Below are 14629 nucleotides of genomic sequence, written 5' to 3'. Positions count from 1 at the left end.
GAAGGAGAGAAAGAGAGGGAGAGGGAGAGGGAGAGAGAGAGGGGGAGAGAGAGGGAGAGAGGGAGAGAGGGAGAGAAAGGGAGAGAAGGAGAGAGAGGAATGAGAGGCAGAGAGGGAAGAGAAGAAGGACCAAGATACGGAGCAAGATTTCTGTAGAGGGAGAGTATCGAGGATAAAATTGACGAAATGACGGATCGAGTGAGTAATCGAGGCGAAATCGTCGAGTTTCGTTGAAATTGAGAATTGAGAATTGGCGGAAATCGAGTGTCCATTTAATAGGGATCGAGAGCGAAGAAAGAATGGATAGGGAGAAGGAAGTGTGCGATAGGATTACGTTTTCAGGATCACGCTTCTTCTAGCACCGTGATGGGCCAAGAGTTTTCATTCCACTGGTGATATACCAGTACAGCTGTTCCATTTAGAATGTCCGATAATCGTGTCAGTGGCGGTAGGAGCCGATCGCTCTATCGTCCTCTCTTCAACGACGAGCGTTGCTGTATAGATTTTTGGTTTTTCCCGTTTTTTCTTTTTTTTTTTCTTTTTACATCCACATTCTTTGTACATCTTTCCCGTACGTACGCGCGCGCGCGCCGCAATTAAAGAAACACCGTCCACCAGTTCCTTTCAGGTTTTGATTCACATTCCACCGTCATTAATCATAAGTTATCGGACGTTACGACGAAAGATTACGCTCGATCGAGAGGAGAGACGCCTTTGGACGCGGTTTATCTTGAGCGAAAGATGACGCATCCAAGGATAAGGAGAGAGTATATATATATATATATATACATGAGGGAGGGAAATGGAGAGAGAGAGAGAGAGAGATAACAACGAAAATGCAATCTTGATTAATTAATTAGTTAGCGAAGAAAGACCGCCCATTTATACTTAAGTGTGGTTTTGGTTAGGAAGAACGAATGGAGCTTCCCCAAAACATACCTCTGCCACGGTGATCGTTGGATTCGCGTGAACCGATTCGCGAAAAGAAGAGACACTCTTAAAGGGGGGAAGAAGAGGGGGAGACGAAGACTCCTGAATTTCAACTTCTCCTTCGTTAAAAATTAACGAAAAGAAAGAAAAAAAGAAGAAGAAAAAGAAGAAGAAGAAGAAGAATCGAATCGGTTCGCGCGATCCGATCCGATCGGTCGCCGTGATGCTCAGTAGTGTCGAATGTTTTTGCATGGGCTGTTTAACTTTTTTATCTCACTATTTGTAGTTTAACACACGGCCGCTTGGTCTTGGCGAGGTTGCAAGACTCGAGGTAAGTTTTCGGGACGATCGTTTTCGAGCCGAGAGGAGAGAAAAATTGTTCGTTGGACGCGAGCGCGTTTGCTGGCGAATCGGCGGGCGCGCCCACGAATTCAATGATTTGCAACGATTATTATTTACAAACCAATACGTACCAATACGCTTTTGTTTTTTTTCCGACCTCGACGCTATGCATCCTCGATGTGTTTGTTTACAGACGATCGTGCTACTCGACCATCCCACAATAGCTTACTCGATATTCGGTAGTAGTATTCCGAGGGAATGTACTCAGGAGATGTACTTACATTTCGCGGGACGTTGTGTTCGTTGTAACGCAAGCAAGGCATGTTGAAAAAAAAAAGAAAAGAAAAGAAAAGAAAAGAAACGAAATGGCGTGGCTTTTTCGAAAGCAATATTATTATGATAAACGATACCACGCTTTCCCAGTAGTAGCGGAACAAGATTAATTTTCCAAAGTTGTACGTGACAATTTAAGGAACGAACGGCGCCCGACACTTTGGGAAATAAATCTTTTTAGACTTACTTTTACGATTACTGTTTGTGAACGATGTTCTTCTGCCTGGTGTCATTAGGAGAAGCGCAGATAGTTTAGTTTTGTGGTAGATTTTTATGATTTTTGAATGCATGTTGTTTGAACGTAAAATGATTTACGAGATCAGTACCGGTGTGTACAACGCTGGGTATATATTACTCGCCGGGAAACGAAATGTTTTCGAGCTGGTTCTCAATTTTCGACCTTGCCATTGTCTTTCTTTTCGCGATACAAAAAGGAATTATTATCATCGCGAGAATAACTTTGGGCAAAGTACATATATATATATATGTGTGTGTGCGTGTATATATACATATATATATATCCCCTTATTTTCTTATATATATTCTTTTTTATTTACTCATTCGTTTATTCATTTATTTTTACGCGTCATAGTAACGCTTCTTGCGAACGATTCTTTCTCGCAATTCCTGCATGACGCTTGATCGTTCTGCATTTGACAAAAAAAAAAAAAAAAAGATAGCGTATACATTTACATTGTACGGACAACCGACAAACACAGTTACAAACACAGAAACACGCAAAATACACAAGAAGAAATACGCCTCTCGATGAAAAAAATCGTGGAAACGAAAAAGAAAAAAAGATAAAAAAAAAAAAGAAAAGAAAACGAAAGAAAGCATTCGCGAAGAAAGCGTTTGCTTCACGATCGGGAATCCAGAAGACCGAGTAGGAGACCGAGATTCCATTTCCTCGAGAGGGCGCATCGGTGTTTAACCGTGATCCGTGTTCATTTGAATTCCGTGTTTGAAAAAAGGTGAGGGGCGGAAGGTGCAGAAAACGCTAGAAATAAATATTCTTAACAGGTGGACGACAAAGAACTGTCCGGAGCGGAAGAGGAGAAAGAAGTGGAGAAGGCTCTGTTGAAGCCGCTGTTGTCCTTGGAGGATCTCGTCAGGTTTTCCACGCTCGAAGGGAGCGGTGGCGACTCCCTGAGAACGTTGTTGCAACGGGGGCAGGAGACGGGGGCCGAGTGGCCGGGGCTTGAACACGCCAACATCGGCCCTTACATACAAAAGATGATCGCGGCAGCTGCGCCGTTCAAAGGTGAGGAGGACACGCGCTTCTCTTTTCTTTCTTTCTTCCTTTCTTTAATTCGATTTTTACGAGACGGGGGAAAAAGATTGAATAAGATAAACGGGGGAACGAAGGAGGGAGAAAGAGTCGCGAAGAAGAATTTGGGTTATTTCCGACCTAGGCAGACGGTTAGAGGAGTCTCGAGGGGGGGAAGAGGAGGCGGTCGGTCGAGACGAAAGTCGAAAAGTGTATTACGAGCCGGTGGGTCTTCGGAAATCGATAGAAGCCAGGTGGTGGTCGACGGGTCGCCGACACTTTTTTCACTTTCTCAATGGGAACTTGGCTCGGCCGACTTAAAGCGGTTGGTCTAATCCGAGATTACGACAAACGTTGATAGGCGCGAAAAGTTTAACGGACGGACGATCAATCGCGTCCTTCTCGATCCTCGATCGATCTCCAATAATAATAACAACAATAATAATAATAATAATAATAATCCAATATCGCGTCTCTCCGTCTGTTCCCACCCAGGCATGGAGACCCAAGATTACCGCATTCCAGAGGTGATGAGAAGGCTGATGAGCGAGGACAAGAGGCTAAGCAAGAGCGTGAACGGGGACCAGTCGCAGCCACCGCATCAGCAGCTGCATCACCATCAATCGACGCATTCGACGCATCCCCAGGCCCAGGCGCAGGCGCAGTCGCAGCAGCAGCAGCAGCAGCAGCAGCAGCAACAGCAGCAGCAGCAGCAGCAGCAACAGCAGCAGAGGGGCCCGATGACGAACGACGACTTCAATCCGAACATCGAGGAGGAGGCGAGCGACAGCGCGCAGGGGAGAGCGATCCTCAAGATTCCGTCCTACAAGCCCGCGAGCACGCCCGGATGCTCGAGCAAGAACGGCGAGCCGACCTCGGCCGCGTTCGCGCAGGGATTCGCGACCGCGGCCTCGAGCCCTGGCCTCCTGGAACGGGCGAGTCCAGCGTTCTCGGGCACGAGTAGCCCGACCAACTCGTTGGTGGGGAAGACAGTGGCCGTGAACTTTCGCGACGTGATCGCGAAGAGCATCAGCGTGAAATTCCAAGAGGGGCAGACGGTGTCGGGCGGTGGGATGGGCGGGTGTCAGCCGGGCGGGGTGGTGCAGTCGCAGCAGCCGATCATGACGGACCCGAGCCCGTTCAAGAGGGGGCGATACACGCCGCCGCAGCCGGCCAACGCGCAACAGGGCCAGGCCCAGGCCCAGGTGAAGCCGCAGAGCCAAGAGGCGAACAAACCGAAGCCGGCCACCGGCGGCAAGGGAACCAGGCCGAAGCGGGGCAAGTACAGGAACTACGATAGGGATAGCCTGGTCGAGGCTGTGCGCGCCGTTCAAAGGGGCGAGATGAGCGTGCATCGCGCGGGCAGCTATTACGGGGTGCCGCACTCCACCCTCGAGTACAAAGTCAAGGAACGGCATCTGATGAGGCCGAGGAAGAGGTATCGTATCCCCCTTCCTTTCCTCCCTCTTCTCCTCTTCCCTCGTCCACACTTTCGTCCATCTGTATACGCAGTGCGTACAGTTGCGATCGCCACGCCAACTTTTGCCTTCGATCGATGTTCCAGGGACCAGAAGCAATCGGACGATAAGGCGAAGGAGACGTCCACCGTGACAGCGGCGGCAGCCGCGACCAACATACGGCCGGGTACGGCGGACAAGAAGCCGCAGTTGAAGCCGCAGAAGCCTTTCACGTCGCCGGGCGGTATACCGGGGCCCAACGGAATCAAGATGCCATCGTTCATGGAGGGGATGCCTCACTTACCTTTCACGCCGTTCAATTTTTGGAATCCGCCGCCGTTCATGCCGTCGCCGTTCATGGCAGGGGCGCCCAACGTGCCCACCATCCTGCCCGAACAGTATTTCGCCACGAGCAGGATCCGAGGGCTGCAGGAGCAGCAGAGGAACGCGGCCATGGTGCAGCAACAGCAGCAGCAGCAACAACAACAGCAGCAGCAGCAGCAGCAGCATCAAGCGAGGGAGAGGGAAGGGGTCGGCGTGGGCGCGGGCATCGCGGAAACCTCGGCCGGAACATCGAATTCGCGCGGCACGCCGCAGATGAGCAAAGTGCCGCGGGAAGTCTCGGAGGGCATCTACGACGGGTCGGGGGCGAACGGCAGTTTCTTGGACAATTTGATCAGGTCGAGCCTCGAGACGGGGATTCCAAGGGACCAGAGGGCGATGACCGAGGCGAGGAACCAGCAACAGCAACCCAGCTCGCAGCAGCAAATCCCCGAGTCGATGAGGAGCAAAGCGTTGATCGACCAACTGTGCAGAAACTCGAGGAGGACGCCTGTGCCGAGGTTGGCGCAGGACAGTAGCGAGGACGAGAGCTACAGGGGGCCCTCGGCGAGCGGGGGGAGGCCGGTGCCCGAGAGGCCCGAGCGCGTGCCCACCGTCGACCTGAGCCCGTCACCGTCCGACAGGGGTCGAAACGACGACGGCAGCGACCGACTCACGTCGCCGCCCACGCCCCTCTCCATCTCGAGAGCCGGAAGCAGAGACGAGGACAGCACCCGTGACTCGACTAAGCTCGATCGCAGCAGCAGGGAACGCGAGGTTCACAACGGTGGACAGGAGGATCGAGACAGGAAAACTCTCACCTCGGCCCCTCAGCAACCGCAACAACAGCAACAACAACAACAACAACAACAGCAACAGCAACAACTGAATCATTACCCGGACTTACACAATCTCTACGCCGTACCAACTGACAAAAAAAGTGCCTGTGATAGTAAGCTTATAGTAGATCATTCGAGCCAGAAGACTCAACAGCAACAACAGCCGCCGCAACAGCAGCAGCAGCAGCAACAACAACAACAACAGCAGCAGCAGCAGCAATCGCAACAACCGCAGCAGCAGCAGCAGCAGCAACCACAACCACAACCACAGCAACAACAGCAACAACAACAACAACAACAACAAGCACAGCAACAACCACAGCAGCAACAGAAGGAGTACGGTGCAGTGAGCGGACTGGTCGTGCAACTGCAACGGGGCTACAATAGCGGGAACAACAGGTCCGGTGAGCAGGCGAACAGCCAACAACAATCGGCGGAGCAACACGGAGCCGTAATCAGTATGGAAGACTCCGTGGAGCAGTAGGAAAAGAAAAGTCGGTATCGTTGACCAATATAAGTATAAAAGTTACGATATATGATAAATACGGCGAAACACGATCCGTGCGCGTATACGTAGACGCGTACGGGGGGGTTTAAGTAACGCGCCCGGGTGATTCCCGCCCGAACCGTTCCGCGGGTATTCGACGCACCGCGTCGCCACGGTCCGGAGGATTCTCGGCCTCCACTTTCCCTTTCTCCCTCGGCCTCGCGCTTGGCAGCGTTGCCGCCCCCTCTCGGTGTCTCCGTCGGCCAACCGGCGATCGGAAACACGACCGGAAATCGTGCACTCGTGACTTTGTCGCGCCTCGGCTATGAAAGCGAGCGCGACCAACCACCGTTTCCGAGGAGAAGGCCCCGAGGTGAAAGCCGAGCACCTCCCTCCCCCGTAGGTGATGCGCGTGTGTGCGTGGTGCGCGTGCACAGGACGAGCGCAAACGTTTCGAATACGCGAACACGCTTTTTACCACCCACCAGCCCCCTCGGAAGCCCCTCACCCTGCCCTTTCCACCCGGAAGTCACCCGGAAGTCGAGAACCGCCCGCGTCGAGGCGAGCGGTTCCGTATTGTATTGTTCTATGGGAGATTGAAGGAAACGGAGGGAAAAAAGGGGGGAGAAAAGGGGGGAAGAAAAGAAGAAGAAGAAGAAGAGGAAGAAGAGGAGGAAGAAAAGGAGAAACGAGTAAGTGTAGTAAGCGAAAAATACCCCGACCATCCGCGAACCCATTGCGATTCCATCGGTTTTACACGAGTATCCGGCCTCCTCGATCTCCTGTCCAGCTGACGGTAGGTCGTACCGGAACTGTTTTTTCGACTCTATGGCGAATATTTCGTGGAAAGGCGCAAAAAAGGGAAGAAAAAAATAAAAACGGATATAGCAACACGTACAATGTTATTGTACGTGCGTACATACACGCGTACATACACACGTACATACACACATGCGTACACACACATAGACACACCAATTGATCTCACACAAATGGCCCCATATTCACACAGTGACACGCAGCCAGTAATGAAATGTATACTCGTTCGCTCGATTAATAATTATCGAACACAATTTTTTCGACACGTGCACATGGGACGACTGCTTTCCGACTCACTCGGTCGGGTGATCCACGTCCAGGAGGATACGACATCCTGGCGTGTCGGAGAACAAGAAACGGGGGGAAGTAGTAGTACAGGCGGAGCGGCGTTAAGACAGTCCGCGACAGTTCCGTGAGAGGGGAAAAAAAAAGAGAGAGAGGAAAAAGAAGAAAAAAAAAGGAAAGGAGATAAGACACGGGAGCGCGCGATGAAAAAGAATTCTGCGAGGGTTGTTCATCCGGCCGAGCAAATCGCGCGCGAATCGAACGTACGGTATGTCGAACGATGCGACAGACACGGGACTTTTGAAATAAAAAAAAAAAAAAAAGAAAAGACGGTCGAGGTCGAGAACACGAACAAATTATTTAACAAAATAATGCCGACGCAACAACAACAACAACAACGTATTTTTTTCCTTTATCGATGTAAAACTACCTAATGCAAAAAAAAAAACTTATTACCTACTAACTAACATTACTTAACTCGTAAGGAGCAACATAATTATATAAGGAATGATATATTATATATACATATATATATATATACATATATTTTTGGTCATTAACGAACGTATGCGAAACGAGAACGAGCCAAGACTTTTGTTGGCGCGCGTATAGATGACGTTTTTTCACAAGGCGACAATATTTCTCTAATCTCGATTATTTCGAGGCTGGCGTTCGGTAGAAACGCGTTTTACCCCCCCAACCCCCCCTCTCAAGCTTTTGGTCGCTCCAAAAAAGAAAGAAAAGAGGAAAAGGGATGAACGATAAAGTTGATCAGAAAGATTAAGGCGATCTTCATCGACGAGGCGTCGTTTAGAATCGATTCGAAGACGAGATCTTGGAAACAATTTCCAGTCTCCGGAAAGAAAGAAAGAAAGAAAGAAAAAAGAAGGGGGGAGAGGAGAATTTTCATCGGCGAAAATCGTTCTGTTACCGCGATATGGACCGATCGAGGAATCCACACATACACACACGTACACACACACACGGATACATAATACGCAAAAAGAAAAAAAGAAAGAAAGAAAGAAAATGAAAAACGCGTAGATAAGGATATATAAGGGATATTTGGTTATTTGGAGGGGAAAATATCGCTATACGTGTATAGGCGCGGGCTTGTTCTTCACTCGGTCGCTCTTTACCGAAGTGCGAAAAAAGAAGGGGAAAAATAGAAAAGAGGGAAAGGAAAAATTTTTCTTACGCGCGACAACGCCCACATTTTGATACAAATGCAAATTTTCTATCGCGTAGAGGAAGAGAAGCAGCTGTAACAGCGGCGTTCGTAGAATTTTTTCACTTGCGAAGAAGAAGAAGAAGAGAAAAAGAAAAAGATAAAAAAAAGAGGGAAACATCCCACTCTCGTTTTTCTAGAAGGATCGGTGCTCTTTCCCTTTTTCTTCTGGATCGAATCGATCAAATAGAAAAAGCGTGGTGGTCGATTTAGTTAGAAATACGTAAATGACGTAAATCGGGGAGAGGCAAAAAGAAAAAAAGAAAAAAAAAAAAGAAAGGGGGAGCAAACGTTTCGAACGATAGAGTTTCTTCTCGTCTGAATTTTTCTACGAATTCTACGACCTTCGCATCACGACGAATGCGAATTTTTTTCCACCGATCCTTTCGATTTTTTAGCATCGATTGTATGATGAAATTTAGAGATGAAATTTAGATGGAATTCGGAGACAACCGTCGAAATGATCGACGCCACATCACCGTCGCTTTTAGGAAGTATCTAGAAATTTCAATTTTTTGAAGAAATCGAGTGTTTTACTGCATTAGCGTGCTCGCCGATGCTCTTTTTTTTTTTTCTTTTTTGAGAATCGAACGATTTTTTTAAAAGCTTCTTATCGATCGTTTCGACGACAACGACGAAAGAGACGAACGATGACGAGGACGAGGACACGATAGAGTTAGCGAGAGAACGAATATTAGGGAACGAGTTTATAGCGTTAATTTGCAAGGATCAGTCGCGTGATAGGTTCGAGTAGAGTAGGGAATCGTCGCGACTGTTTTTTTTTTTCGGCCGCGGCGAGAGACACGAAACGAGAAGAACGCCAGTCCCTCCTCTTTTCACTAATTTTTTCACAGAGTAATCCATGAGCGTCGTGCGCGCGACTAGGTATCGAGGTATCTTCTCGTATTTCATATTAGAAATTCCGTTCGACAGAGAACCTTGAACTAATATTATATAGATATTGAACACGTTGAAGAAATGGAGGAAAGGAAAAGAAGAAGAAGAAGAAGAAAAAAAAAGAAAAATAGTGGTGATTTCGTCGTTTCGCTAGTTGTAGTAGCCGAGCAGAACGTTTGGACCAAGACGAAATCGTACGAAAGCATGACTCGTTTAGCAACACGAACACGCGTTAGGGACGTGTAGGGACGTATACGCGAGGAAATTTAGCGTGACGCGTTTCACAACGCGTCGATATAATGTAGATCGCGGGCCATGATTTTCCGTCTTTCTCGCGTATCGAGGAAGGAGATCATTATTCACAGAATTCTGATTCTAAAAGGACGAGGACAGAGGAAACGAAAGGATAAATTCACGCACTCATCTCATACGACTCTCTTTAAGTAAAGTAACGACTGAAAGACTCTAGGCTGTACATAAAGTATAAGGCATGTATGTTCGGTGTTTTAAAAAAAAAAAAAATGCAAAAATTCCTTACTAACGCAAAAAAAATTATTACCTTACGGAATAAAAAAAAAAAAAGTAAATCGTGTAAGCAAGGCTATTCTCTCGGTGTTTTTTGGAACTAAACTTAACAAAAATTTACCCCCGCCCCCCCTAAACTTAAAGGCAAAAAAAAAACCGTGAATTAAGGAGTAACTTTGAAGGGAAGAGAAAAATAAAAAAAAAAAAAGAATTAAGAGGGGTGAAACGCACCCACGCAGAGAAGCGCGTCGGAAAATAAAATAGAAAAAAAAAAATCAAGTTATTGAGTGTAAACGTTAAGGTCTCCTTAGGGTTAAAGAAACTGAAAAAGAAAAAACAAAAAAAATATATATACGAAGCTGAACAGCAGAAAAAAACACAAGCGAAAAGCAAAGCACTAATCATGATTGTGTGTAAACGTAAAATTAAAACCCCTTCCTTCTATCCCCGTACTCCAACACCAACACACAACCCTTTTTAATCACACAGCCAGCCGACTTATCCGCTTCGCGTCAAAGTGTAAATTGTTCGGTGTGATCTTAATCTACACGATACCTCGAAAGGAACAAAAAAGAGAGAAAAAAAAAAAAAAAAAAAAAAAAAAAAAAAGAAAAAAAAGGATATCTTTTTTTTTTTTTTCTTTTTTCTAAAACATTTGCCAAGCACTACACCAAAAGAAAGGGAAGAACTATTTCTCTACACTCGTTTCCCGATCTATCGCCTTCTTTTCCTCGCTTCTCTTCCCCTTCGTCTTTAAGGTCGCCCTCCCCTCTCTTTTCCTTCCTTTTCCTCCACCTATCCCCTTCCCCTCGTCCCACTTGCCTTGCCCCCAACTTTACTTCTGTCCCACCTGCTCCCTCCTAACCCTTACCCATACTTTAATCGAATCCTCTTCACCGTTTCCAACCCCCTGCAAAATCCAGTTCACTCTGGGACAAAAGAGTACTACTACTACTACTACTACTACTACTACTACTACTACTGCTGCTATTGCTACTACTACTCTCCCGATATATCCCCTTTATCGAAAGATTTATCGTTAGATGTGAAAAATGAATATTTATCGTACGGATGATTGTAAAACGTGCGTAAAAATTATGATTGTCGTTAAAATTAAAATTTAAACGGTTATTAAAAAGAGAAAAAAAAAAAAAGAAAAGAAAAAAGTTGTATACGTCGCGACGTATATTTTGCACGCGCGTTCTCTAGCCCAGGAGCCGATCCGCGTCGTCGTCGATCCGCTCGTTCCGCGATTTTTCTTCTCCCTTTTTCTTTTTTTTTTTTTTTTTTGCCACGACTCGATGAAGGAAACGAGACATCGATTCGTTTACCATCCGCGACGAAATCGGCGACGGATCGGTTACGGATTTCATCGATGCCTCGACGCCCTCGATTCAAAGCTTCCCCATCGTTCGATTAAATATTCCACGAGAAGGAATGAAATTCGACGCGAGACCAACGATTAATTGTTCTCCTTTCCTTCCCTCGAGGCACAGTACACGATCTAACGATCTAACAAATGGACGAACGAATGAGCGAATAAAAAAAGAAAAAGAAAGTTTTTTTTTTCTTTTTTTCCTTTTTTACTTTCGACGCACGCAACGCACAATAACGCTCTCGAGAACGCTGGCGTCATCGCCGATGCGCGGGCACGCGATAATCAAAAAGAAAAGTAACGGCGGTAACGCGTCATCTTGGATCGGCCGGCAAAAGAGGGTTCGAGAGAAATTGAGAATAGGGGAAATTTCTGGCTCGACGACGACAGCCACGGCTCCTGCACAAATTAGACACGCGCGAGAGGTGCGAGCCTCGTTCGTCGACGAACGGGACGATTGAATCGCGACAATTGGGACGATCGGCGCTAACGGCGTAATTAACGGGGCTGCCGTATAATGATTTCCCAGTGACACAGTCGCGTCAACGTGTCTGCCACGGCGATTTCGTTTAACGAGACTGAATGAAATTCGTTTTCGTCCTCGGGAAGATTTTTCTCTCCGAGCAACGATTGGTAAAAATACGCCGTTTTTCTAAAAAAAAAAAAGAAAAAAAAATAAACAAAGAAAAAAAACAAAAGGAAGGAAGGAAGGAAGAAAAAGATCTTTATCTATTTTTGCGGACGATTGTATAATATTCGCTGGCGTGTAAAAGTAATTGGACAACGTTCTGTGATCTTTTAAAACATCATCGGCGCCCGGACAAATTTTTTTCTTTTGTCCGTTTTTCGATAGAGCCGTTTTAGAAAAACTTTCGAAAAACTTTCGTTTTCTAAACGAGAAAGGTGTAGGATGGATAACGAGGTCGCATAGATTAGGGCAGATATCGTTGCCAACGCGGCTGTAGGAAAGCGAAGCGTCGATTTATTTGGTTTATTTTCCTTTTTTTTTTTTCTTCGAGGAAGACGGCGGGATAAAAGAGCGTGTCGAAGTATCGAGGAATACGCGAAAATGGAATATCCTTGGATGTTGTCCCGCGTTGATCGCGTTTGAATTTGCGTAGAAAAATTGAAAAGAGACGTAGAGAAGAATCAAATTCGTCGAAATTTGAATTAATCTTGGGAGAATAATTTCGCGCTCGTAGATTTCCGGCCGTCTCACTCCACGTCGCGGACGATACGCTGAAACGAATCCGGCGAGAGACGGCGGATTATTGGTCGAGGAAGGGAAGGAAAAAAAAAAAAAAAAGAAAAAGGAAAAAACGGGGGAAGAAAAAGAAATCTTTAAGAATTAAAAGAAGATATATTATATTAAAATATCTGTGATGTAAAAAGTAACAAAATTTTGATGTATATTTTTCACAAATTATTGTAACCAGCTAGTGTATATGTGTAAGATTACGGATATAAAAGAAGAAAAGAAAAAAAAAAAAGAAAGAAACAAATACTATTGTAATTACGGTGTGTGGAGACAAAATGACGGAGTAAGAGAGAGCGGATTGAAAACGCCAACAAAACAAAAAGAAAAAAAAAAAAAAAAGAAAAAAAACAAAACAAAGGAAAGGAAAACCGAAACAAAATATTGAGGGAGAAGCGAGATCGCGAGATTATATACGTTTATCCACACCGGTGGTCAGACGGGACCAAGATGGCGGGCATTGCTCGGAAAGTCGGGTCCAAAGATTCTCGTTTTTTCAAAGCTTTTTGCGCCATTTCGTTTAGGCTCGCAATATTTCCTTATTACTTATTCTGGGGAACGGAACATTCGACCATCGAATCCTTCTCATTCTCATTGGAACGCGTCGAGAAAAGATAAGAAGGGGAGAATTTTAAGATAAATTTTTCTCAATATAAATTCTTCATCGTTGAAATTGAATCGTTTTTATAAAACCGTTTCTTCGTTGATACGTCTGTCTCGTAAAAAAAAAAAAAAAAAGAAAAAAAAATCGGATGCTTCTCCACCAAAAACTGGAAGATTTGGTCCGATTGGCCCTGAAACGGCTCAATGTCAGCTACCTCACAGAGTATCGTCACGTTTGGTATGGTTTGCGCAGGGGATGTTCGCGTGTTTCGGTTTCCGAAGCGAAATTGGATGGCTGTACGATTGATCTCGATACGTTTCTTTATCAACACGATCGTTCCTTTTTGAAAATTATATATATATATGTATCTATCTGTGGATCAAAATGCGGAAAAGAAAAAGAATTTCAAATTTCGACGATTAATTAGAAGAACGGAATTTTGACGGAACAATCGATCGATCATTGGCCAATCAATTTCTTCGAACGCGTGAACATCATCGGAGTGGGGTCGTGTGTAGAAATGGTCTAAACAGTTCCAAATTGTGCCTAAGTTTCGACGTTACGTTTTTACGACTCGCAACAGAACGAACGACGAATGTAATAACCGTAGCAACAAACTGAAGTTTTTTAGTTCGATGGTGGGGTTGTTCCAAAAATAATAATAAAAAAAAAAAGACAGGAGGCAGTGAACGGGATAGAGGCAAAAAAAAAAAAAGAAAGGAAAAAAAATAAAAAAAAAAAAAAGAAGAAGAAGAAGCGATGGACGACTTTTAAGCTAAATTTTAAAAAAAGTATATTACCTCCGTATATACGTTCCAGGGCCGTCCGGCCGCCATCTTGCGTTCATTTTTACGTTCCGTTTTGTCGAATAAGTGCAATTAGGTACACTGACATCAGACACGAACAACACAGACACGCAACTTCTACTCTTCGACACGCGCATTCACGTACACTTCCATACTTACACACGCATGACAACAGACGTCGAAGAAAAATGATGAAAACGAACTGTTACGCGCTAGGTTACCGTGTTTTTAAATTCTATTTTCAATTCACGCATTCTCGAATGTTAGGATTTTCGTGATCAACGAAGAGCTGGCCTGTCGTTCACATAAGGATGATACACGTACACATAAACACACACACACACACAGACACATACGGACACTTAATCACAGGATACATACATTCACACGTACTCGCATACACTGCAAATAGCAGCCGACGTCGATTCGACGACAAAGTATGATATACGCCACTTTCAGTATCTTCGAACGTTCGTGCTTTTCTTCGTCAATCTGGTACTAGCTCGATTTTTCGTACGGTGACACGGTTTTTTCGTACAAAAATTTAACGATCGCTCGTATTTGGATCAACGGGCGTTTATTCGTCCCGTCGCGAAAGAAAAGAAACGAAGGAAGAGGTACGCGTCCGATCGAGGATCGGAAAGGGGCGGAGAAGAAGAGAGTAGAAGAAATTACCGCCTGAACCAACGTATAGAAACCGAGATGGTACGGTCCGTCAACGGTCGAAAACTTGGTACCTTTCTAATTGGCTTTAATGATAAGCTCGTTGATAATTCGTAGGCTCTAGTCATGCAATGACTCTAAAAAAAAAAAAGAAAAAGACGAGAAGTCGTCCCCCTCCCCCCGAGAAGCGATT

General features: G+C 45.6%; 1 protein-coding gene across 3 annotated transcripts in view; it reads left to right on the top strand.

The window, feature by feature from the left end:
• LOC108002263 (mushroom body large-type Kenyon cell-specific protein 1) overlaps positions 1–11806 on the top strand; it is a 33135-nt gene extending 21329 nt beyond the window's left edge. For all 3 annotated transcript variants that reach the window (XM_062085860.1, XM_062085858.1, XM_062085859.1), the window contains 3 exons: positions 2629–2869; positions 3371–4313; positions 4440–11806. In XM_062085860.1, coding sequence (XP_061941844.1) covers positions 2629–2869; positions 3371–4313; positions 4440–5976 — 2721 coding nt within the window. In that variant the 3' untranslated portion in view covers positions 5977–11806. The remainder of the gene's footprint in view (positions 1–2628; positions 2870–3370; positions 4314–4439) is intronic.
• The last annotated feature ends 2823 nt before the right edge of the window (positions 11807–14629 follow it).

The sequence above is a fragment of the Apis cerana genome, linkage group LG15, assembly GCF_029169275.1.
Source record: "Apis cerana isolate GH-2021 linkage group LG15, AcerK_1.0, whole genome shotgun sequence".
Taxonomy (NCBI): domain Eukaryota; kingdom Metazoa; phylum Arthropoda; class Insecta; order Hymenoptera; family Apidae; genus Apis; species Apis cerana.
The sequence above is the reverse complement of the archived record's forward strand: the minus strand, read 5'-3'. Positions and strand labels throughout refer to the sequence as shown.